We start from the raw sequence: 26,739 nt of genomic DNA, 5'->3' as shown, positions 1-26,739 counted from the left end.
GGCTGCTCCCTTTTTTAGATCATTTACTTTTATTTTGGCTTATATTCAGGCCATTTTGTGTATCTCTGTCTCCTCAGCATTATACAGTGTAAAGCACACACCCACATGTGAGGCTAAACAATGTACTTAGCCTTTCTGTGCCTAGTTCTTCCTTGGTAAGGGAATAGTACATCTTTTAGGATTGATGTTATATAAATTAAATAAAGTACCTATATCAATGAGCACAGTTATGTCTAAATAGACAGTTTTCTTTTTCTTTTTTGCTCTGTCCTCCCCTATTTTCAAATTATTTCCCCTTTGCCTTATTCTCCATGGACACTTTTTTCTCCTTTTTCTCTCCTTTCTTCTTTCTTTTCTTCCCTTTTTCCACTCCTCTTCATTTTCTTTCCTCTTTCCTTTTCTTCCTAAGTCCCATATAGCGTCTGTCACAATGTTTTACATAGGTTTGATGCTCCCTCGAGAGTTACTGAATTTTCTTTAGTGAGTTGAATCAGATTTACTTATGCAGCTGTAAAAATGAGGCAATATGATTGAAAATACTTGATAAAATTTATATTTTATATGTTATATGCATAAACAAGTAAATCTATACATTGTGACCTACACATTCAAGACCTGTGCAGAGAAAAACCATGTATATTGAACCAATTCTAATCTTATAAAAAATCACAGTATTAAAAAAGTTCTGCTTATTAATTCTTTGATGCTTTTGTTTTTATTAATATTAGGAACAACGAAACCATACCCTGCTGATATTGTAGTTCAGTTCAAGGACATATATGCACTGATGGGCCAAAATGTTACTTTAGAGTGTTTTGCTCTTGGCAAGTAAGTGGCTGTTTCATTAAGGTATATAGAAATGCATTAATTTTTGCACCACTTTTGGAAATAAATGATGTACTGTATTTGGCATCTATAATGAGGATGTTTTTGCCCAAATTTTTGAGGGAAAAATAAGGATGCACATTATCCATGGGTAGTACTAATTCTGTATCTATGTAAATGTTTTTAATTCTTTTATTTATGTGTATGTGTTAAAAGTGTAACTATAGAAAGCAACAACGATACCTATATGCAAATTAATACCCTATAACATGATAATCGGTTTTGTTTCTCAATATAAATAAATAATTAATTGAATTAAAACATTAAAATGAGAGATTTTTTTCCAGAAATTTTGGGCCCAAAACATGGGTGTTCATTATACATGGGAGCACATTATACATGGCAAAATATGGTAAATGTTTAGCTTTAAGCATAAGATGGCCTCCTAAGCATTGTGGACCCTTAGCTCTTGTGTCTCCTATTCAAGTCCTGTTCCCGATATCCGGTGGAGGAAGGTCCTGGAGCCCATGCCGAGCACCGCCGAGGTCAGCTCCTCGGGGGCTGTGCTCAAGATCTTCACCATCCAGCTAGAAGATGAAGGCACATATGAATGTGAGGCTGAGAACATCAGGGGGAAAGACAGACACCAGGCAAGAATTTATGTTCAAGGTAGACATGTTGTCTTAATTTTAATAAATTTTATTAATACTCTATTTACAGCCATTTCCATACTTGAAAAACTAGTACATAGTAATTAATAATTTAACAATGGTGCTAGATATATTACCTTATGAGAACCATGAAATGTTTCATACTTACCTGGCAGGGGAGACACTGTGACCATGAAGGTGGTGAGACTTACCCATTGCACCCCCGGCGTGCTGCTGTGCTGACCCCCAAGATTTCCCCAAATGTGGGCCACTCAACTGCATGATTTGTGGTAGTGGGGGAATGCATTCACACTCTCCCCTACCAAAAAACAGAAAGAAAGAAGAAAACTGTGAAATATTTGTCATATGTCTAATTAAGTCACACATATGAGTTACCTATATCTGTGACCAATCATTACCATTATCATCCCCTCTAAGCCCTTGGCTCACTCATCTCTCCACTTTGTCTTACTGCCTTTGCTCAGACTAACCCTGGAAAAGCCTAGCTCTCTGCCTCTCAGTGCCCAAACCCAGGAACTTCAGTATGACCTGAGATAAACACTACCGTGCTGATTAATTCATTTTAAATAATTCATCATGAACTTTTACTGAATCCTTGGGGTTACCCAGCAATTATGCTACCTTTTTCCAGGTCCACTTACTCTCCCACTCTCTTAGGTGAACATTTCACGCTTTCATGATTTCCTTCCAACCTGTAGCACCTCCTCCTCCAACCTTGCTCTCAGCGGATAACTTGGTTTTCTATTTTACAGGGGAAATGGAAGTAATATTATTAGAAACTTCACATCTCCCACCCCACATCTACCTGATATCTGCATCTCTACCCATATCTTGTTACTATAAGTTCAGTTGCTCTCTGAGGCCAACACCTCCATTTGTGTACTAGATTCTGCCCTTTTCCTTACTTAATGTTATTGTCCCAGAAGTGCCTCTCCTTATAGCATAAGCAATTTTTTCTCCTTACTAGGTCATTCCCATCAGTGTATAGTGCCTCTGTTTCTTCCTTCTTTAAAATCTTCATTAACTGCTCCATTTTCTTCTTCTTGTCTCCCCTAAAACAAGTAACAAAAATCTTGACAGATTTGTCTATACTTTCTAAAAATGGTGTCTCCATTTCCTTCTCTCTTAAATACAATCTGCTTTTATCCATATCCCCACTTCTCCACTGAAACCTCTGTTTTTATGATCATTGATGACATCCATTTGCTAAAACTGTTGCTCAATTCTCAGTTGTATCTTTCCTGATCCACCAACAGCTGTTGCCGCAGCCAATCCCTCCCTCTTCCATGACTCACTCTCTGTGCTTCCCATCTGGATTCCACACTTTGTTAATGTCCTCATACACTACTCTCATTCTCTTCCCAACTCCATGAACTTCCAACGTTGGAGCAATAAGGGTTTAGTCTTCGAACCTCTTTTTTTATTACAGTCACCAAACTCTGACCCAGACAATTTTCTGCCCTCTAGACGTGTGTATCTAGTACCCCAACAAAATTCACTTGCTACATATCAAGTGTACATGGGTGGCCTCCTGAAGGGAGAAAAATTCTGCTTAGAGCTCTTACTTTTTTAAGAAATATAGCTGTCACTCTCTGTCTGGTTTCTAGAGCTTATAGATTGGTTTTAATTTAACACATTAAGAAATCTACCCTCCAGGTTCTCAGCAGAGTTGAGTTCTTAACTTTCCAATATGTAATTCCTTAGAAGAACCAAGGTGGCAGAGCAGATATTTACAGGAGGTTATGTAAAGGAACTACTATTTCTCCTTTACTAATGAGGCATGGTAAGTTTTTCTTTTGGTATAATGGGATAAGCAGAACGTTACATAATAGGATCATATATAGGATGTGTCACGCTGATGCAGTTATTAATTCTTCTCATTTTATTTTTAGTGTGACATCTCTGTCACCTGTGTGAGGCCAAGGCAGGAATGGTGCTGATATTCCTGTTTTATATATTGTCAATATCGTGTACAAAATAAAATGTCTGTCAATTAATATAGCCTTATCAATATTCATTCTTAAAAGGATCTGCACATGTTACAGACAAAATGGAATCATAGGTGACAATAAACTTCTATTATGTGTACTGTAGAAATGCATCTGTAGAAGGCTATACGCATGCACATGCACACGCACACACATAATGATGAGGGAGTTTGATGAGGTCACAAAAGTGCTCTACGTCCTGTGTCATTTATACACATTAAATGCTTTATACAAGATGTGTTTATTAGGTTGGTTATAAAATGAATATAATCAAAGTTATTTTCCAAGAAAATTCACTACTATTTTCTACTTATGATTGTCTCCTCTCTACTTCTTTATTTTACATTAATTTATTTACCTACATCTGTTTGGATTACTTAAATAAGTTAAGTACTTAAAAAGATTATCAGGTTGTTTATTTGTTTGCTCTCTAGAAATACTATTTTCTTTGGGGAAATTTCTAGCATTTTTTAAAGCTCTCAAAAGGGCAGACCTGCTGACGAGACTATGATCGATTTCTCTCAAGCACAGATTTCACCATTTACAGCTACTGTGTGCAGTTTCCAATATCTAGCGTGCATTTAAGTGCCCAAGTCGTGTTACAATGGATACTAGCCAAAGTTACATCAAAAGACAAATAGTATTTGCCTAAAGGAGTGGGGAAATTATGAATCTTTATCCCAAAAGGGAAAATATAGTGTCATAATCAATTAAGACATAATTCTTCAAAATTTTATCATTTTGAAAGATTGATGTTATAAGTTATTTTACTATGCATGCATTAGCTTTCTTACATAACATGTAATATAATTGTAAAAAATAAAATATAATTTAAATAAAAAATAATCGTACATTGAATTATACTTCACTCATGTTATAAATTTACTGCAGGATAAAATTTACCTGCAGACCTATGAAAACTCACTTTCCATGGCTCTCACTCTGATTTTATGGCACACACAGTAGATGATGTAATAAAGGTCAACTAAGGGTAGTATTCGTACTCAAGATTATGATGAATGTTGAGAATTACACTTGACATTTGCAATGTTCTTTACTTTTTAGCATTTCCTGAATGGGTCGAACATATCAATGACACAGAGGTGGATATAGGCAGCGATCTCTATTGGCCTTGTGTGGCCACAGGGAAGCCCATCCCTACTATCCGATGGCTGAAAAATGGATATGCGGTATGTACATTCAAGTGCTTCACAGTCCTTGCATCTCTGTTCAGGCAACATTTCCGGGTGGTCCTGGGATAAATATAGCAGGAGAGCCAATAGAGTAAGAGGGCCTGAGTCCTGAAATAAAAAAGTTTCTTTAAAAAAGCAAACAAGAAATTGATCATAAATTATCTTCCTTCAGGTTAGACAACTTCCTGCAATCTTATGTCTGCCTTCTCTTTCTCTCTCTCCTTATTTTTCCCTTTGTTTCATTTCTACCCCTCTTCTTATTCACCCATCTCTACTACCTGATACTGTCCTCTTTTTCTTGGCACTGTTTTCCTGACCCCACAGAAACAGAGGTAAGAGTGAACGTCACCTTACTTTAGCCCTGGGGACAAGTAGCAGCAGTGGGGCCCTTGTCCACTCTTCCACTGTAATCTCCCAGCTGGGCCGAGAGGGAGAAAGGTGGACTCTCAGCTCTGTAGCAGGAATAGAATAGGAGCCACTGGGCATGGTAAGTGGGTTTTGCTTCCCCATGCCGTGAACATCCCACTTCACTCGACTTGGACTTGGTTAACCGTGGAGGAAGAATAACGTATTTAAATGAAAAGACCACCAAGCCCTGACCTAAATGAAAGCATTTCTGTTGATGTTTATCGAGGAAGTATGTTTTCCTTTGTGTTCTTTTCAGTATCATAAAGGAGAATTGAGACTCTATGACGTGACTTTTGAAAATGCTGGCATGTACCAGTGCATAGCTGAGAACACATATGGAGCTATTTATGCAAACGCGGAGTTGAAAATCTTAGGTCAGTATCATTTCTGGTTTCTGTTAACATTCAGCAAGAAAGCAGCACATTAAAAAATGATCATAGAGTATATATAGATCACATTTGATGTTATATTCTGGAATTGTTAAAATTAAAAACTTTTAAAATGTGGTTTGGACTAGAATGTTATTTTTTTTCTTCCTTTCACTGAGGAACAATAAAGAAATGTGTGGTAACACAGAGTATAATAGTTATAAAAATTTTTAAATGGTAAAGAAAACTTTATATGTGCTAATTTTTACAAATCTTATTCCCTTCTACATCAGGACAGGTAAACAGTTGCCTGAATCACATAGTGAAGGTGGATGCTTTCACATTGCACGTGGCCCAGCCTCAGAGGAGGAGTCTTTGAACTTGCTACCTGTATCAGTCCTGGGGTCTCATGCCCTGCAGTTACTGTGTAAAACCTTCAGGACGTGCTTCAAGCTCCTTACCCCATGCTGACTTCTACTTTTCATATTGCCTTTTACTTCTCCATGAAAACTGAAACCCTTTGCAATAGATTATTTTAACTTCCCACCCCTCATTCAAAGCTAAATAAATCTTTACTACACTTGCCCTTTTATCTCTTCATCCAGAGGAAGAAGTTAAATATTTCTGTCTTCTCCTTTCCAAAAATAACTCCTTTACCTCTTCTCTGTATTCATTCCTTTTTATTTACCGTGATACTTTATTCCTGCTACACCAAAGGGAAATGCTTTAAAACATGGCTATCACTACAAATTTAGTGACACTAAGAGAATACAAATGGAGACTAAGTAACTGTAAGAAAGTATTAAGGAAAACAAGTTTTAAAAAAATTGAGGTCCTCTTAATTTTAAATGTTCCTGCCACGTATTATAGTGCAGAGGATCATATTCCATTTCTTCCTCTCAAAGTCAAAATTTCTTGGTAATATATTTAATCCAGTGTATTTGGGTATCAAGCAAAAGTGCAGGCTTAGGCTTCTTACCATATTACCTTGGTGTGGAGTGCAATAAAAACATTTTGACTCTCAGAGAAGATATGAGGTGAATTTGAATTTTTTTTAAATATAACTCTTACATTTTTGTTAAAATTTCTTGTTTATTATAATGCTTTAGAAAAGAATATGAATATTTAATAGCTCAGGCTGAAAATGTCTCTATATTCGAGCCTTAAATCTTTAAATCATTTAATGACTACTAATGTAACAATTAGGCAAGCTGAGCGTTTCTAGGCTTTCAGCAATGTTCCTGGGCATCTTTATATTAGTCTCAACCTATATCTGTTTATTGCCTTCAGGAACCTCTCTCTCCTTTCCTTAATTGTCCAGTTAATTCATTTATTCATCTACCAAATATTTGTTGAGTACTTACTCTATATCAGATACTGTTTTTAACAGACACAGTAAAGAATGAAAAAGACACAAAAATGCATGTCTTTTTCTTACTTGGGTAAAAATATTCCCTTATTTCTTCCCACTTTTAAAATATATGGGCCCTGTTGAATAGAACATCATCTCAATACACCAAGGTTGTGGGTTTGATCTCCAGGCAGGACATATACACGAAGCAACCAGTGAATGCATAACACAACAAATCCATCTCTGTCGATTAAATGAATACATAAAAATAAATAAATAAATAGGAATGTACTCTAGGTTCTGTCCCTAGAAATTCAAATATTAAATGAGTATGAAGTTATTTAAATAACCATACCAATGAACAATTTCATTAAAAGTGAACCTATTCAAGAAATATTATCATTTTCTAGATAACTTTAGGTGTTAAATATAATCCTACTGAATTTTGTCTCATATTTTACAAGCATTATGTCACTCCACAATATTTATTGCACCTATACAAAATACCACACACTGAGCTGTACAACAGATGTTGGTTGGTTACTTTTTTTATCTGTCAACTATCAAAACTCAGACTAAAGAAACAATGGATAAACTAAGTCCTTGCTATAAAAATATTTTCCTTAACCCTTGCTGCAAAACACATTTTCCTAAATCCTTGCTGTAAAAGCAGCCAGAGCAGCAGCAACCCCTGGGAGCTTGTTAGAAGTGCCGAATCTCAGGCCCACCAACACCTGCTGAGTCTATATTTTGTCAAGGTCTTCGGATGATCTTGGCGCACAGACAAAATTTGAGAATCGCAGGAATAGAAGATGAAGAGTCAAACCTGGATCAAAATATACTTAAGATCTAAAAAAGGCCTCAGAAAGGACACAGTTATAGATGATTGGAATGTGTAGAAATCAATGGGTAGACTCGCCCTGGATTCTACTAATAGACAAGGAGATTGAGAAATGAGCTAGATGTGGGGACCCTAAAGGAAATTAGAGCATGCCCTCAATGCAGTAATCTTTTATGAGACTCTATATCCTGTTTCCATAATTACTTTTCTGTACATAGAGGTAAAATTACAGGTGAATCATGCCATCCTCAGTTAATCGGATCCATGATTCTCCAGAAGGCAGGGCTCTCTCTGTTTATTTTGGCATCTCATAGTATCTGCACACAGTTGGTGTTCAGTGTACGTTTGTTTAATGGAGGAGGAGTCTCATTGCTTAAGGAAAAAAGCATGTTTGCTAATCGCTAGGAACTGGACTTGAAGGAGAATCCTACCTGATACTTATGCCTGTGGCATTTTTGACAAACTATATAATTTTAATAGATATCATTTCTCTCATTTGTAAACTAAAGACAGTTCGTATACAGTGTGGTTGATAGCATTGATATGACCATACGTCAGCATTAATGATGGTGCACAGTTTTTGCCAGTCTTTCACTTGTTCGTGCAACTTAGTCAAAACAATTGTATTAGATGTTACCCTCCAGGTAAATATGTATACAGTACTCGATTATGACTTAAATCTTATGATAATCTCATAATCCTGTATTTGACTGTATCACATTATACATTCAAATTTGGTAGATTTTGTGATAAGTTAAATATACCTCCATAAAGTTACTGATAAAAGAAAAAGGTATTAGTATGAGGTACGAAGTGTCTTTTGGTCATAGCTGATAATATTTGGGGAAATTAATCTTTTCTGTTGATCAGCAATCCAAAAGGAATAAAAGATGCAGAGAAGAATTCTTTCATCTTAGCAACAGAGAAAAACAATCATTTGTTTTCTTTTAGCTTTGGCTCCAACTTTTGAAATGAACCCTATGAAGAAAAAGATCCTGGCTGCAAAAGGGGGAAGGGTTGTGATTGAATGCAAACCTAAAGCTGCACCCAAACCCAAATTTTCCTGGAGTAAAGGGACAGAGTGGCTTGTCAATGGCAGCAGGTCAGTTCAAAAACTAGATATCCAACTGGAATTCACTATTTGGGAAAGTTTATTTTACAGAGGACTTGTTTTCGTATCAACAATGTAAATGTTGTTTGTTCCAATTTTTCTCCACAGAAGATACCCTAGTTCTAAGAACAGAAAACCTTACCCAACACTGTCAGTATCTATGCTAATCAGAATTTTATTTTTTAGGTTTCTATAATTTATAAGGATTTTAGAAAAATGAAACTCAGACAGTCTTGGTAAATTACCCAAGGCCACAGAACAATAACGAACAATAAGAAATAAAATAGGATTCCTTTAACTTAGTTTTACCCTAATAAGGACGTCTATATCCATTCATAGTTACTTTAATATAATACAATTAGTCTATTAAATATTTCAGTAAGAAAATAAAAAGATGACATAAAGGACATATCACCTATTCCCATCTTCGTAAGTGAACATGGACTTCTCATCTTCCCAACGAGTAGGTCATCTACCAATGTTTTGGTGGCCTCAGGACAAAACAAAAAGCATGTGACCTGCATAGATTATTTATGTAAAAGCCACACTAAATGCTGACCGTAAGCTTCCTAGAAGAAGCTATGGTTATTTTGGTACTGAAGTTTAGAGAGGAGACAGTGAGGATGGCAAATAGGAGGGATGAGATGGGAAGTTGGGGAAGCAGGAAGTGTTCCAGGCAGGGAGAAGAGCATGTGCAAAGGCCACAAGGCAGAGAGTGCAGATGTGCAAGGAATGCAGAAACTAAAATCAGTATGGCTTGTCTTTAGAGGAACATGGAAAAGAATTTTAAGAGATGAGAGATAGTAAGACCAATCATCAATAACAATGTTTTCTATGCTAAGGGGCTTGGGCTTTCCTATGAGTTCTGGAAATCTTACTAAAGGCTTAAATAAGGAAGGAAAAAAGGTTTTGCCTTTTAAGAATATTGTGACTGATTCGTATAAGATAGATCTACTTCACAATAATTCAATAAAGTGGGTACGGTGGGAATTATCATCTCTATTTTGACGTACCTAAAGCCTGGAAAGGTTAAAGTGACCTTCTGAAGATATGTGGCCCATCTCCAAGTTGGAGAGCTTACACGTGTGTCCTGTTGCCATGAATGACCACGTGCTAACACAGTCCCCCTATCAGGATGACCACAAGCACGGCTGTGTATGGGACAGCGGCGGGGTGGGAGGGAGGGGTTGTCCAGGAACAGTAGCTGCTTTCCTGAACACTTGAACTTACAGTTAACATGTCTAAGAGTTATTATGAATTTGACAATTGATACTAGAAGAATCAATGTTAAAGGAAGAGCCAGGTTGTTCAGTTTGCCGCTGAAACATTCATAGTCTGATGAGGAGCAGTGCAGAGGCTGATGAAAGGGTAGTCCCAGTTTCAGGGACCCCGTCCAAAACAACCTACGGTATAGCATTGACCTTCACCCACCCCTCACCACCCCCCATTAGCTCTCAGACCTGAATAAAAAAAAAGTTTTTCTTCAGTTCTAATGAGGACCAATATTATGGGCCTCTCCAACCAGAGATTTGTCTGAGCCATTTCATGGACTTGGTTTTCTTAAATACCATGTTGAAAAAAAAGGAAAAGAGAATCTACTTCCTAAAATTTTACTATTTTAGCCTTGTCATAATAGTGTTAAAGTCTGTGGATTAAATTTCATTACTTTTTGAGGAAAGGATCTATAAATCCAATTTCGTTCACTACTTTAATCCATTAATATCTAGGTTATTTCAGCACCACTTTATAATTGATATAGTATTTCATGAAAATACGAGCTTAAATGTTATAACGTAGTATGTATCAAGAAAAGTCAAACTAATAAATTATTTTTAGAGAAATAAAATATTTCTATGGAAAAATAACATTCAAAGACTAACTGAATAATTGTCTTTAAGCTTATGCTTAACTATATATATAATTCCATTCTGATTAATATAGTTATAAAAAAGTGGTTCCACATTATAAGGTTATTTCTGCTCCTTGTTAGTGGTTTGTACAATGGTTTATGCAATATTTGCAATCAGTAGAGAAGAGACATAAACCTTCATAACTTATAATTAAGTTCTCAATTGTATAATTTTATTTGGGGCTAAAATTACATACATTCTCCAACAGAATTTCTTTGTAGTTGTTCACTCATATCTCATAGACTGCTATCAGCTATAATGTAAACTTTATCTGAGCCATTATGGGAGAGAATCTTGAAGATTTCTTTCTATTCCAGAGCTGGTATGCTTTAACAATTCCCAAATAAGATGGAGATTATCCTGTAGTAATGTTGGCAATAATAAATGAGTAATTTATTAAAAACCAGATAGTCACTTGTTTGTGTGATTCATATTATCTATGTAACAGTATCTGAAAATAAGAATAAGATACTAGGAGTTTAATCTACATTGAATCAAGAATAGGGACCATTATTACAAAAAAATCAAGCTCCCTACATATCCTTCCTAAAAATTAATTTTAATGCCATGGAAGAATTTTCTGAAGGTGTAGGTGAAATCAGTGATACAAGGAAGTATACTTTTTAAAGAGGATAAAGATCAATTGAGAGCTAATATAGGTAAGAAAACCAAGAAATGAGTGTGGATTCTAGAAAGAATAATTGTTACTGTTGTTTCTGCTGTGACTTGACTATAATTTGTATTGCTTTAATTGCAAAATAATTAAATGGAACTGGGGTAAAAAAATGGCTAAGGACTTATACTAGAGCATAGTGAGGAAAAAAAAGTGTGGCATGTCAATGTTTTTACTGTGTTAATATGGAAATACAAAAAGCAGATTGACAATATAGGATTAGCCATGAAAGAGATTTATTAATGGCAATGCACAGGACAGAAAACAGAGAAGACGGCAGGCGGATGGTGGGACAGCCATCTGACCAAGGTGCAGGTCTTACTCCAGGTGAAACCGAGAGGGAAGGAAGGAAGGCTGGGTGGAAAGGACTTGGGCTGCAGTACAGACCTAAGAGAGTATGTTAAGGCCACTGGAGAGTCCTCTAGCTAAAAATGCCCATCCCAGGCATCTGGTACCTTTCAGGAACAGGACTGCCTTAACATGCCTCCAGGGTTCTGTCATTGCCTGGGAGCCGCCCGTGCCAAGCGTGGCCTTGGCTCACACACAGTGGTAGTCTCTGGGGGCAGCGTGTGGGGCAACAGATTGATGATGCTCCTTACAGTTGGAGAACTAGGGGACACATTGTCAAAGCTTCCACAGTATCAAATAATGACGTTTACATTTACATCAGTTTGTTACTACATTTCTTCTTCACGAAGCAGAGAGTACTGGGTCATGAACTTAAGTTGGAACTGGATAGTTGAAGAAAAGGAAGGAAATCCTAGAATGTATGGTTAGTGGAAAATCTTACATGGAGACTTTTATTAGTAAGGTAGATATGTAGTATTTTTTCCTTTATCGAGCAAGGCCCTTACAATGGAATACATGAAGAATTGTTGACATGTGTTCTGCAAAGCTTCAGAGATTAATTAAGTTTTTGGAAATGATACATTTAAAAAATTAAATATCCAACAAACATGCAAGCAAAATAGAACCAAAGACAGGGAAATAAAGAACAAACTGACAGTGACGGGGGCGGCAGGTATAACAGGGAAAAGAAAGGAAGGACCAGTATATAAAAGACCCCATAGACAAAGACAATAGAGGGGGAGGATTGAAACAAAAATTAATTATCCAGTGACAGTTAATTCAATATTGAATCTAAGTGCAAGGCATTATATGATAAGTATGTTTATATATATAAAGGCTTAAATATATATAAGTGATATGTAATGAGTTTTCAGTCTCTAGCCCCCAAGGAAGAGACAAACAGGCAGAGGGAATAAATAGATTTAGGTTCTGTTCAAAGAAGAATTTCCTAAATATTTATCTGTCATACAAGACATTTATACCAAGGCAGGTTTTAGAATATCTTTCTTTAAAAGATCCTAAAAATAAAATGTTTGTAGTTCTCAGAAGCCATGAAAATGTGAGGCCGTCCTAAGTAAAAGTCTGAATTGAAGTCTTGAGTTCACATTTCTGGAAGACCGGGGTTCATTTCTTTGTGGACTGTGACTGGTTTGATCCTGCCCCACAGCGGTTTAAAAGTCCTGCTCTGGTGGGATGTGGCAAACCACCTGCTTTAGCTAAATTCCACGTAGTTGGTTCACTCACAGAGAAAGGTTGGTGGCAGGAGTACTCAGCGATCAGCGTCCCACTACTTAATGTGTTCCTGGCACACACAGAAGCTATTTTTGTTGTTGTTTGTGGATACGTTACCTTTGGAGACATGGCCCCACATAAAGCAGATACAAATTCTGGACATAAAGAGGTTATCATCTAATTGAAAGATAGGTTAATGAGTAAAACTAAATTATGTCAGATGAAATATATATTAAGAAAAGAACTCTGGGAAGAGGGATAGGATGGGGAATGCTAAGAGGGCAGTGCCTTGTGTGCGTGTGTGTGCTTGCGTGCACACAGCACTAATTAGAACGATCAGGCCAGCCTTTCTGAAGGTGCAAAATCCTGAAGGATGGGAGCTACAAATTGTGAAGTTGTCCAGGGCCTGAAAGGGCAATGAGAGGACTCTGGTTTTTACCATGTGTGAGAGGCAAAGTCACCATACGGTTCTGAGCTATCAAGTGACATCAGTGAGCAGACGAGTGACATGATATGACTTATGTCATTTATGTCTTCATGTCTGGCTACTTTGGGGAAAAGATGTGGGGAGACAAGGGTAAGAGCAGGAGGCCCATCAGAGGTGACCACAATAGCCCCAGAAAAGATGAAGGCGGCCTTCTAAAACACCTGCCAATGCTGACAGAGAATATTACAAACAAAGACTATGATGTTTCCTCTTTAAAAATCTCACCGGCAACTAATTTGTGTAGAATGTACTAATCAAATGATATTGGTGTCTGTCATCGAAGACAAAGAATAATGAAGTATTTCATGAAATTCATTTTATGAATTAAGTACTTTTCCCATTTGAATAGAACACTCATTTGGGAAGATGGAAGCTTGGAAATCAATAACATAACAAGGAATGATGGTGGTGTCTATACATGCTTCGCAGAAAATAACAGAGGGAAGGCTAATAGCACTGGGACCCTTGTTATTACAGGTAAGAGAGCATTTGATTGAGTTTTTTAGTTGGACATTGATGCATTTCTAATGTTCTACAAGACATGGTTCAGTGCTAAGCTGCTAAGACAGTCAACATATGGATCGGTTTCTATTTCTAAAAAAATCCCTTCCTGGAATTTGAATGTGAAAACATCACATTTGTTTGCACAGAGAAATCAAAATGTATTGAGTTTTATTCTTTTAATGTAGCAGATAATATTATCTTGAATCGTGCCTTCCGCCTTTATTTCCTGTGTTTAAATTGTCAGATCCCACGCGGATTATATTGGCCCCCATCAACGCCGACATCACTGTAGGAGAGAACGCCACCATGCAGTGCGCTGCTTCCTTCGACCCTGCCCTGGACCTCACGTTCGTTTGGTCCTTCAATGGCTATGTGATCGATTTTAACAAAGAGAACATTCATTACCAGAGGAATTTTATGGTATGTGTTTTAAGTGTTGTCTTATTAACATCCCCACGACCACATGTGTCTGCACTACAACTCTATTACTACAATCATTTACATGAGACTGAAAAATCTGTGAAAACAGCATTTCATGGGTCTCCTTAGGTTAATCAGAGTACCTCTGAGCCTTTCTGAAAAATGGCTAGCCCTGAGCATTGTGCTAGGAATATTAGTCAATAAATATTCTTTGTGCTTTAGGTCCATTTTCCCCTTAGTTAGAATAATTTTTATATTGAGGTACTATACACCTCACATTAACTTTAAATATTAACTTTAAAGTAGGTAAGAGCATAGAACTTATCCTTTGTTAAAATGAGCACTTTAAGGCATTTATTTTATTCTTTGCAGGTAAGAAAGAGATTATATATAGCATCTGACAGAAGTAAGGCCTGCTTGCATGTGGCTGGTAGGGTAATAATATGGGTGTAATAATCTATAGTTTTAATGTGAACATTTCACCTAAAATGTCATATGGTGTGCTTGGGTGTGATATTGTTATGTTACAGAATTACATGCTTATGATTTTGTAATAAAAAGGGGTGTTATTTGTGTCGGATGATATAGAGGTAGGGATAGAAATAGAGATAGAGATAGAGATATATGGAGGACTGTCCAGAAAAAGCCCAGCCATTGTTAATATAACAAGAACAGTTTGCATGACACTGATGTAACCTGGCAGCTAAGGAGAGCAGACTGGAATGCACATGTGTGGACAATAATGACTTCACTGTACTAGTCAGTGGGGGTGGTAGATGCCATTGAGTGAGCATGTGTACTGTGTGACTATTGCATCCAGAATGACTGAGCAAGTAGAGCAACAAATCTGCATCACATTTTGTGTTAAGTTTGAACATTCCTTGCGGGAACTATGTGGATGATTCAGAAGGCCGCTGCTATAGGCAACTGGTGATTGGCAGCTTCATCACGACAATGCGCCCGCTCATGCATCACGTCTCCTGCAGAGATTTTTGGCAAACCATTAAAACAACCAGGTGACTCAGCCTCCCTACAGCCCAGATTTGGGGCCCTGAGACTTCTGGCTTTTCCCAAAACTAAAATCACCTTTGAAAGGGAAGAGATTTCAGACCATCAGTGAGATTCAGGAAAATACAACATAGTAGCTGATGGCATTGGGAGAACTGTGTGCGGTCCCAATGTGCCTACTTTGAAGGGGTCTGAGGTGTCATGGCCTATGTACAATGTTTCTTGTATCTTGTCTCTTTTTCAGTGAATGTCCCTATTTTTGCACATTACATGGCTAAATACCTTCTGGACAGACCTCATATACATATATACATGCATATATACATATACACACATATATACACATATATAAATACATACACATCCATATGCTGGGATGTTTGGGGAACAAATCTGTGTGACCTAAAAAGGCTTAAGTGGCTATTTTATTTTATGCACAGGAAGCATACATGATGTAAGTCCTCTCATTAAACATAGGTATGTCTTTGTACAGAAATAAAGGAAATAGGCAGAGGGAAAAGACTGGGCGGTGACGCAGGAACAGCCACCTGGCTGAGAGCATCGTTGGCGCGTTGGCAGAGCTGTCCGGTTTCCCACGTGTGTAGAAAGCGAGCTGAGCACCGCTCCTGCCAATTCGTTTTCTAGGGGGGTGACTGTTTAGGACCCTGAAGGCCTGTGTAGAGTATATGCTTAGTTAGGAAAACTTTAGTTTTAGAAGTCAATTATGAATATAAAAATGAAACTTGAGTTTGAGTGAATCTTGAGTTATAAGATATTTAAGCTCTCATGAAATCTATAGATTGGAATATATACATATATCTACATATATACATATATATGTATATACATGTGAAGATTGGAAGATTGGAAAATATATATATAATATTATGCTTTCAAATAGTCTAGCTCTTCTAAAAATTCTTCTAGAACTTTCCATTTTAAAAACTCCAAATAAGTTTTCAAGCAGGTTAACATTGATTTTAACTAGATGGATACATTTCTTCTTAAATTTTGTTAAATAAATTCAAAGAATAACTATTGGTGCATCATCAATGTTAACGCCTTTCATATGTTAAATGTAATTCATTTTTCTTTCTTTTTAATCTAATAGATTTAGCTATAACTGTAGGTCTACAGTAAATCCACCAATTGTCTTTGTTTCAGAACTGAACTTACACACTTTAAAAAATAACAACTAGGAATTAGCAGAGAACTATTTTAACATTACACCACATGATTTATTATTTTTCCTTACATGTCTAAAACTGTGTTGATATGCTTAATCATAACCATGTCCAACATTAGTAAAATTGACACCAATATCTTTAATAATTTCTCAGGTTGTGTTTTGTTTTGCATGAAAAGCCAATGCCACTCATGTTTGTTCTTAGTTTAAGAAAAATAACATGAGCTAAACAGAGATCTTATTTTAAAAAATTAGACTTCTTGAATTTGCTCAGTTTCTTGGCTTTATAAATTGAAAAGTTCCAAAAATATAGCAGCCATAATTTATACAAGTGGTTAATAGCTGCTGTGAGTCTATATAAACAGATTTTTGGATATAAATTGCCCTAAATTAAGCTGAAACTTCATGTGTGGAGCCTCTGGACATTATTTAACATAATAGTTACATTGCATTCGTTGATATAAATAAACATTTCAAAAAAAGGAATTAAGAAAGGGAGAGGGAGATAGAAGAAGAGTCCTTTGCCTTGGAAAGAGTGGAAAATAAAGAAGGAACTGGAATACTTGTTAAGAAATAAATCATAAGGGAGATCACAGAGAGGTAACAGACTTGGACCATCACTTGCTGGAGTTCCTCCCTCAGCAGCAGGCAGCCGCGGAGGTTCACATAGTTGCCCCTGAGCTGGTCCAGAGGAGAAACTGCTCTTCAGGCACATGTTCTGGACTCGCCAACTCTGGTCGCAGCTCAGTCCACCAAACAGCAATCTGTCAGTGGTGGAAAACAGGCCCACTGACTGCATATGCAACTTAATTGAGTGAAAATACCACAGGCGCATATTAACACTTTGTAGATGGACAGTTAGGGTGCAATTCTCTAAATACTAAAAATGAAAAAAAGGTAAGAATATTTCATTTTATTTATTTTATTTTTTAATTGTTGTTCACTTACAGTTGTCCCACCTTTTCTCCCATTGCTCACCCCTACCCCACCCTCCCCCCAGTCAATTTCCCCCATTGTCCCTGCCCAGGAGTGCTCTATGGCTCGTGTTCCTTGGTTTGCCCCCTTCCCCTTTTTCACCTGTTTTCTCCCTACCCCCGCCTCTGGTCACTGTCAGTTTGTTCTTTATTTCCACGTAGCCCGTTCTGTTTTGTTTGCTTGTTTATTTCATTGATTAGGTTCCACTTATAGGTGAGATCACATGGTATTTGTCTTTCACCACCTGGCTTATTTCACTTAGCATAATGCTCTCCAGTTCCATCCATGCTGTCACGGAGGGTAGGAGTTCCTTTTTTCTTTCTGCTGTGTAGTATTCCATTATGTAAATGGAATATCACAGTTTTTTGATCCACTCATTTACTGATGGGCACCTAGGTTTCTTCCAGTACTTGGCTATTGTAAATTGTGCTGCTATGAACACTGGGGTGCATAGGTTCTTTTGAATTGGTGTTTCAGGATTCTTAGGGTGTCATCCTAGCAATGGGGCTGCTGGGTCAAAACGCAGTTCCATTTTTAGTTTGTTCAGGAGATTCCGTACTGTTTTCTGCAGTGACTGCACCAGTCTGCATTCCCACCAACAGTGCACTAGGGTTCCCTTTTCTCCACAACCTCACCAACACTTGTTGTTTGTTGATTTATTAATGATGGCTATTCTGACAGGTGTGAAGTAGTATCTCACTGTGGTTTTAATTTGCACCTCTCTATTTTAAAATAAATTATTAAACTTAACTCTGTCTTTTGAAATTAAGAAACTCATAAAGCTTTCCCTCATATCTTCCTTCTCTTTTAAGGTAAACTTCAAAGTCAGACTTCACTGCTACATGCACAGCACAAAATTCAAGTGAAAACATCGTATGTGTTTCATCCTTTTGCAGACAGTCCTAATGGCTAGTAATTGCTTCTGGGCTCCTTAACAGACCACTGCCCTGAGGTGCGGCTCTTCCTATCTAAAGCTGAGTGAATGAAACGTGATGGAGTGGGCAGGTTTGGGGATAGCAAATGCAAAGCTGGGAACATTGCTAACTACAGTGTCTATTATTCAAGTGCATAGGTGAAAACATCAGTATATAATTGTTTTGGCTTCTTAAATAATATTTTGATTTTCATTTACTTCTGGTAACATTTAGTAATTGAGAAGCATTTGTTCAGTTAAAAATATTGTGTTGAGCACCTACCACAAGTCAGGAAAAGTGATAGGCACTAGAGCAAATAAAACACCGAAAGGTACAAACGCAGGCACTGATCCAAAATAAGCCAGAGATACTCTGAGTTTAAACTTTAGATATAAATATTTTGGTAGCTATCATGGTTATCAAAACATTATCATCATATTGTTTTAATAATTTTAATTATGAAAATTAATATCAGAAGCTCTAATTAATAGAGTTCAAAATTTAAGCTTTTTTCATGTACCTGTTTTTATTTTCCAACTTAATTTTAATTTTATTAATATTAAATTTATTAAAATTATTTTTATTAATTTAATAAGAAATTTTATTCAGTAATCACGTACACTTTAATTTTAACTTGTTGTTCCTGATTTTGACCACCATGTGGCAGCCTTGCATAAGGTTTCAAATTTCAGTCTGGAATAACTTTATGAAATTAAACTAATACATTTTCCCATATAGGTATGTCTAAGATTTGTGATTATAGGTGACTTTAAAATTTCTTCCTTATACTTTTTCCAATTGTATTTATATAATTATCAGAAATAAAGTAACTATACATTTTGGAAAATATGCATTTCTTTTAAGAATTTATAGTGAGCAGGAAACTAGATTTTTGATGGTGGACACACTATAATGCATAGACATTGAATTATAGTATTTTATATGAAATATATAAATAAACATATTAAGCAATTTATAGTGAGCACCGAAAATGTAAAAGTAACATTGCCATTCCATTTAATAATCCTACTTTTGTAAAGCTCCTTGGAATTAAATTTTTAACATAAATAAACATTTAATACTGAGTATAGAGTAACATTAAAAAGTTAAATATCTAATTTACTTGTCATTTCATTTATTTCTTTATTTTTTCAGTAATTATTCACTGAATATTGTATCGTTATATGATCTGGGTCAGTAAACGTTTCTCTTAAACTTGAACTCAGCATAGAAGGCTGTTTAGAATATATAAGACCATAAATTAATTAATTTGAAGCTTTGATACAATACACTATTAAAGCAGCTTATCTGGCATTCTTTTATTCTAAGTGACGTGGAAAATACTTAAATTTTCCAAGTTCAACCATGAAATGGCTTCTATACTGATTTTCTAATTCAATAGCTATTTATTCCCTTAAGTACGAAAAGGCAGAGTCATTTTATTTACCCATTTAATTCAGAAATCCTCTTGTTCTATAAAGGACTTTAGACTGTCCACACACAAAAGCGTACCCGCAACATACCATTTATCCCTCTCCCCTCGTGACGCCCGAACTGCACAGGTGATTTTTTAATAGCCGCCTATCTTTAGACATCGGCTTTGTGTCATTTTCCTTCCACATTTTGACAATATTCTCTCTGCCAGAGCTATTATCTTTGTTCACCCCATGAGTTTCTTAAGCTTTCCAACTCTGGCTATTGCCAATACTTGTATTTTCTGATTCTTTTATTACAAGTAAGTGCTAAAATTGCACTTCAGTAAGAAGTTATTGCATGGCTGCTTTGAGTTCGTAAATGCCACATGAATGCTTCGGAGGCTGCGCCACAGTGGGCCCTGGGCTCCGGGCTCCACTTTTCACTTATTACTCGGTGACCGAGCCTGGGATTAAGCCTCTCTAAGCTTCAGATCTCCTCCTCTGTAAATTTTATTAATAATTGACTTCATTCAGGTAACTTCAATGGGTTTGCAAAACCAGTTACTTCAGAATATTTTTGTGAGGATTCAATGAGAAAATGCCTATAAACTTCTTGGCACAAGACCTGGCCGGTTGTAAGTGATTATTATGAGTACTCTTTATAATAGAGCAATCATTCCTCATTGAAAATTTCTAAGGCTTTTGCCAGATAGTTGTTTTTCTTTTTACAGATCTCATTTTTCATAGTTTAATTCTTGTACTGCTTGCTGTATGGGACACTTGGTCCAAGATAAAAATTCTCTGTATTTCTTTGCTGAGGGCAGTAAAGAGATGATAATAAATAGTCCCCATTTGTTGAGTGCTCCTTATTGGCCAGCATTGGGTGAAATGTCTTCCATGCATTTCTCAGTTGATCTTCGCCAGAGTCCTCTACGGAACATGTACTACAGTGATTTCTCAGTTTTCGAGGTGAGGAAACTGAGGATTAGAAAGGGGAAGGAACTTGCCCAAAGTAATCATGCACCTTGCTAGTAGCAGAGGGAGGATCTGAAGGCTGGTTGTGTGACTGCAGTCCCTGTGCTCTCTGTCACTTCAGTTTTCAGTCCACTGGTCCAAGTTCATACCTACCTCAGTTTAGATAACACTTCTCCCACTGTCTAAACACTGTAAGACAGTGGGCAACTCCTACTTTATTCCACGATCTTGGTTAGTGAGCCTCTTATGCTCACTCAAGGTCACCCAAATTACTTCATTTTGCCTATACTATTAGCTGCCTTTGCAGTACATTGTAAATCAGCTCTGCAGAGTCTCAGGTGGTCTAACAATAAAGTTCTAGGCAATTCTTAATGATCTCTTCTAGGCAGGTGTATGTGTGTGTTTGCAGGTATGTGGACGTGCATTCATTTTGACTATAGTGACAACAGCATTCATAACAAAAGAATACAGATTTCTTACCCTTAAGCTGTTTCTTTTTTAAAGAAAATATTAATTATACTGAACTTTTCATAAAAAATTACATTCAATGAGTGAGACATATATATTCCACACTAGAGCATGTTATGAGCTTGAACAAACATTTTACTTCTGCAAGGCATGCAAACAGAGAAAGACGGAGAGAAACAACAGTAGTAAAACAGAAGTCATTTTATGTTTCTCAGTTTTACAGTTTCTCTGCTCCCTGTTGAACAAGGTGAAGACTGTCCAGAGTTCTGGAGTAACGGTTGGAAGAGAGAGGGAGGGTGGGGCAGTAATCCTGAAAGCAGGCAAGGGTCCAATTAGAGCCGAAGGAATCGGAACAGGAGACCAAGCAGGCACGGTGAGACGATGTAAGCCCTGAAGTGGCCCTTTTAAACCAGGAGCAATCTCTCCCCCACGGCGCTGTTGGCCATCTGTGGGCACACTCGTGGCCGTCACAACTGGCAGGGTGGTTGGAGGAGGGCTGTGTATGACGGACATCTGTTTCACACATGTGCTGAGCAACATCCTGTAATGCCCAGGACAGTCCCCATGACAGAGAATCGTCAGGTCCAAATGGTCAAAAGTGCCAAGGTTGAGAAACACTGCTCTAAAGGGAGATTTAAAAGAGAGAGACTTGGGAGTAATAAATGGATTGCCCACAGAAAGGTTTTCAGCCTGATGTATTAGAAACAGAGAAGCTGTATTATCCCAAGCAGATGAGGGTGCTGAGGAGGCAAAGAAATTATAAGAGGTTTAATCAAACATTTTCCAAAGTAGTATGAGGTAGAGGATAGAGTTCGTGTGTTCTATGAATTTAAGATCATATGTTTTGATGAGCAGAGGAAAAGAAAAGGATTTAGGTAAAATGTGCATTGTCCCCTGACTCAATTCTGTGACCCACACAAAACTCACAAAGCCGTTCTGCCTGCAGCCAAATCTATTCTCTGCTCGTGTCAGTAATTAACAGGAAAAGAAGCAGAGAATCCTGGCATACCTCTCTGGTTTTGCATGCATGTAGGAACGTAGAACTTTTCTTACCTTCCTTCTTCTACCGTAATAACCTTTACTTACACCTAACTATTGCCTTTTATTTGCTCTTTCCATCAGTAAATCCGGAGGTAGGTATCTGTGTTCATGAGATGTGTCTATACTTGGCTTGGCTTCTGCTTCTAGTGTGGAGGCCATGTGAGCTAAAGTTACTCCGTAGCATAGCATTGCATAGTCTGGGTTTTAGTAAGCATTTGTTGGTGGTAATGCTAAGTGGATGGAATTAAGCACATATAGAAGCTGGACTTTTTTCCACAGACATGTATGGACTTGGAGGAATCTCCAAAACCACATCAAAAATCAAAGAGCCATTTGTTGTACATAAAACTCCTTGCATACTTAAGCATTGCTGCAGTAATTATTCTGGCTTTTATGCTTGCAAAATACAGTAGGTATTTAAAATAAAAATAGGGGAAACAAGCATGTAAATGTTAGTGTTTTAGTAATTTTAATATTTTACATAGTGGGCTTTGATTTTTTTAAATTTCTGATATCACACTAGACAGTCCAGCTGCTTTAAGTTATGTTGAACATATTTGTCTCCTGAAGTCTGGCTTCTTGTATCTCAAGATACTGGTTGTCTTTCCATGTTTTAAATTTATGTTATGTATCATATATTTTATTACTCGTTTATAAGGAGTATTGCCCACCTAGGACATAGTTTTTATAAAGTAAGTCTTGATTAGTAATGAGGAATATACTATTTCTCATTAGCTGTTGTATTCAAATATTTTTTTCTCCAGTTTGTTTTTAAGAGCAGAACGCTATCTAAAGAGCTAGATTTTTGTTTTGGTTTTGCCATTGAAAACTTAAATGATCTTGGGCAAAACAGTTACTCTGAACCTCAAGCTTCTCATCTGTCATATGAGGAAGCTGGGCCACATCAGGAGTTTTGAAAAACAGCAACAGAGAGTTTTCAGCCGCAGAATCCTTTCTGCAAAGAAAACTTAAATCAGAACCCAATAAACAGGGAGGATGAATGTAAGGGTGCTCTGGTTAAGGAAAGCTGTGTGCACGTATGTGAGATATGTAGGAGACTACATAGTCCACAGCCCTAATCACAGGGTTTCTTAGTCTTTCCTTTCAAGAAAACCCTCACCATTCTGATCCCTGCCTTCGACCAAGTGGCCCATGAAGATCTTCAGAGCCCTGAGGCTAACAGGAGCCAATTTGAAAACCATATGAATTACACGACATCCAAGTTTTCTTTCAACTCTAAAACATAGGTTCTAAATCCAAAGCTTTGATGTTTTTGTCCATCATTCAAAATGTTTCACAGAGACTTCAAGAAAAATTTCTTTTTGGAGTTTTAATTTAAAATGAGCCAATTTATTAAAATTAGACTCTTCAGCCATCAAAATAGTCATATTTAGAGATGTTCAACATTTCCACTGGTTCTGTAATTACTGGGTAACTTCTTAGTAATTTTTCTCAACCACTTCCCTTACTTATGTAAATTTTTATATTTTCAATAACATTACTTTTTAATAAGTTTTTGTCACATACCTTTACAATGTTTACATTTAATCTTAATGCTGATGAATTACTTAAAATAATGCTAACTTGAATATTAGATAATATTAGGAAATTAGTATTAATGTGTGAAAAGGGTTTTGTGATTATGTAAGAGAATGGCCTTACTTTTCTCGACGTTCATTGTAATGTTTTGAGGAATGAAGTGTGATGGTATCAGTAATTTGTGTTTTAAGCATTCAACAATAGGTAGATAGTAGATAGAGAAAAACCAAGATAGAACTAGCTAGATAATTAGATAAAGCAAATATGGCAAGAAGTTTACAATTATTGAATCTAATTGGTTGGTATAGAAGTAGCCATTGTACTATTCTGTTTTCTTATGTTTGGTCATATAAATGAAATAATTACACATTGTATTCTTCCTACTATGAGAAAGTATGCACTTCTACTTACCAAACTGTGAACTTAAATCCTATTGCTCAATTCATAAAGCGCTAGTTTGGCAGTAGCTTGACCTGGTGGAAACCAGGAATACATGTTCGTTATTGAGCCTTCCACCAGCAGCTTAACTCAAAATCTCAAATTTCTTCTCTCTAAAATAGAAGTGATGAGAATATCTCCCCAACAATTATGAATTAAGTAAGACAATGTCTCACTTAATAAATTAGTAGTAGTGATAGCTGTGGCAGTGGCAATAGTAGAAGCAGTTTTAATAATAGTATCTGTAGCAGCTGGCACATCTGTCATTTCTTGCTGCCTATAAGTGGAGGACTGTTGCCCCACCTTGAGCATCCCTTTGCTTGCCTGGGAAACAAGAGCATTGGTCCTACAGCTACTGTGCTCCTTGGCATCCCCTTCCTTAAAGATTAGGATGCGCATTCAGTGCTTCCACTCTGCAGGCAGCTGCTTTGGTTTTCATATTTGTTCACACATTCATGTTAGGGTTTTGACAGATCAGGTCTCTGGCTCTAAATAATCCTATTGGTATCCCATATATCCCTGGCGAACTGTCTCTTCCCAGTAATTTCAGGCAGGGTTCTTTGGAAAAGACAATAGTGCTGGGGAAAATAGAAGGCAGCAGGGAAAGAGGAAGACCAAATTTGGCATGGTTTGGCTTCGTAAAGAAACCACAGGCACAAGTCCAGAGGATCCAAGCAGGACAGCACATCATGGACATCACTCACTCACAGGCTCACCAGGAGTCACAGCCGGCTCAACGGTTCATAACACACATTAGCAGCAGCAGTGGTATCCTATGAACAGCAACAGCAGTAGTGGTAGTAATGGTTATAGGTATAGTACTATTCCATCCTCATCTCTAAAATGTGGTTAAACATAGTACGCATCACATAGGGCTGTTAGGAGCAAGTGCATTTGCACGTGTAAAGCATTTATAATGGTGTCTGGCACCTAGAAAACCTTTACGAAGTATTTGCTCCTAGTCATGTTAGTGATGGTGGTGGTATAGTTTGCAGTTGCATGAGATGTATTTGCTATAGTTATTTTTTTCTTAACCTAACAATCCAAAAGTAAAAAAGAAATTTTTTTATTTTTCATGAATACAGCATGTATTATACATATATAATGTATATGCTTATAAGTTTCGAGACTGCTCTCTTGAAAAGATATGCTGTCCTCCAACCTTCTGCATCTGTGCCTTCTTTCTGAACTTTGACAGAACAAAGGAGATGTCATTGTTGCTGCAGAGCTGGCAGGAGCTCCTTGCTTTACCAGCCCATGTGCGTACCTTATCTGGACCATATTTCCTGTTTATTCTGATTCATTCGATTGTTAATCCAATTTAGTGATTCAGATTCGTTCATACTGCAGGAATGATTTTGCAGAGGTGGTTCATGACAAAGGGGGAGGGGAGATATGGGCACTTATATTTTGGAAATCTTTTTATTTAAATTTGGGACATTTCTAAGCGGTAGACCACATATACACTTTGGAATATCCCTGAGCGGCGCTATCACAATTTCCAGTATGTGATTCAACTGTCCTCGTATGAAGGGAAGCATTTTGTAATTCAGCCAAGCTGTGGTTTTTAGTGAAAAATATAGAGAGCATTCGTTTCTAATTTGTGGCTAGAATGTGCTGAGGTCCATGTTCTTTACTTGCTTTGTAAGCTTTCTGTTGACCACCGAGGACTTCAACTTCTCCTGAGGTATGAAAAGTGCTAGTACCATTTATGAAAACTTCAGGGAAGCTTTGATACATACGCAGCTCTATTGGAAGTGATGCAGGATGTTTGCCCTCTGCTTTCCTTCTGAGCAATTTCAGTGTCACCTTCGCCAAATATGGAGCAAATCAGAATAAATGTTGGTCGCTTCGCTCTATGTAAGTAGGCCTATCATTACAGACCTAAGTCTCAATGTTTAAAACAAAAGCTGACTTTTGAAATGAGCTGAACATTAAACTTTTAGAATAGTTTAATGAAGAGTTTTAGAAAATTTATTCTGAAGATTCAATAAGTATAAATTCAATGTAATATTTAGACATAAAAGTGTTTGGGTTTTTAATTACATACTGAAAGTATAAAAAGAATGACCCCATTATATATCTCAAAATAAAATAAGTAAAGGCTAGTATGTTTCAGACTAAGAGCTGGGGAAACAAAAGACCAATTTCATTATGGTCAAAAAAGAACATTAGGTATATAGCACTCAAATTTTACAAAGGGCAATTACAGTGCCACAATTTAAGAAACAATTTACATAATTTTTCTGCTCTCAATTTCTTTAGTTTAAAATTAAATAAAAACATTTTTAATTTTGGAAGTGTTTTATTTTTTAAATTACAATCTAATCACATGGCTCACTGAAATAGTAGGAGTTTTATAATAGGATTATCATTCTTTTAGATGCATAAACCAAACAAAGTAGTGAATTCACATAATAAAAGCATATAATAAAACTACATGCCTTTG

The 26,739-nt window shown here is 36.8% G+C and overlaps 1 protein-coding gene and 1 non-coding gene across 6 annotated transcripts in view; both read left to right on the top strand.

Annotated features, from left to right (window-relative positions):
* CNTN1 (contactin 1) overlaps nucleotides 1–26,739 on the top strand; it is a 303,517-nt gene that overhangs the window by 193,404 nt on the left and 83,374 nt on the right. For all 5 annotated transcript variants that reach the window (XM_024575713.4, XM_053921617.2, XM_053921618.2 and 2 more), the window contains 7 exons: nucleotides 729–828; nucleotides 1,313–1,494; nucleotides 4,550–4,674; nucleotides 5,342–5,459; nucleotides 8,597–8,747; nucleotides 13,757–13,884; nucleotides 14,156–14,331. In XM_024575713.4, the coding sequence (XP_024431481.1) occupies nucleotides 729–828; nucleotides 1,313–1,494; nucleotides 4,550–4,674; nucleotides 5,342–5,459; nucleotides 8,597–8,747; nucleotides 13,757–13,884; nucleotides 14,156–14,331 (980 nt within the window). The remainder of the gene's footprint in view (nucleotides 1–728; nucleotides 829–1,312; nucleotides 1,495–4,549; nucleotides 4,675–5,341; nucleotides 5,460–8,596; nucleotides 8,748–13,756; nucleotides 13,885–14,155; nucleotides 14,332–26,739) is intronic.
* LOC112318721 (U1 spliceosomal RNA) lies at nucleotides 1,637–1,797 on the top strand. Its single transcript, XR_002976244.2, has one exon. It is a non-coding gene; the product is annotated as a U1 spliceosomal RNA (small nuclear RNA).

This window comes from Desmodus rotundus, chromosome 3, assembly GCF_022682495.2.
Source record: "Desmodus rotundus isolate HL8 chromosome 3, HLdesRot8A.1, whole genome shotgun sequence".
NCBI classification, from domain to species: Eukaryota; Metazoa; Chordata; class Mammalia; order Chiroptera; family Phyllostomidae; genus Desmodus; species Desmodus rotundus.
The sequence above is the reverse complement of the archived record's forward strand: the minus strand, read 5'-3'. Positions and strand labels throughout refer to the sequence as shown.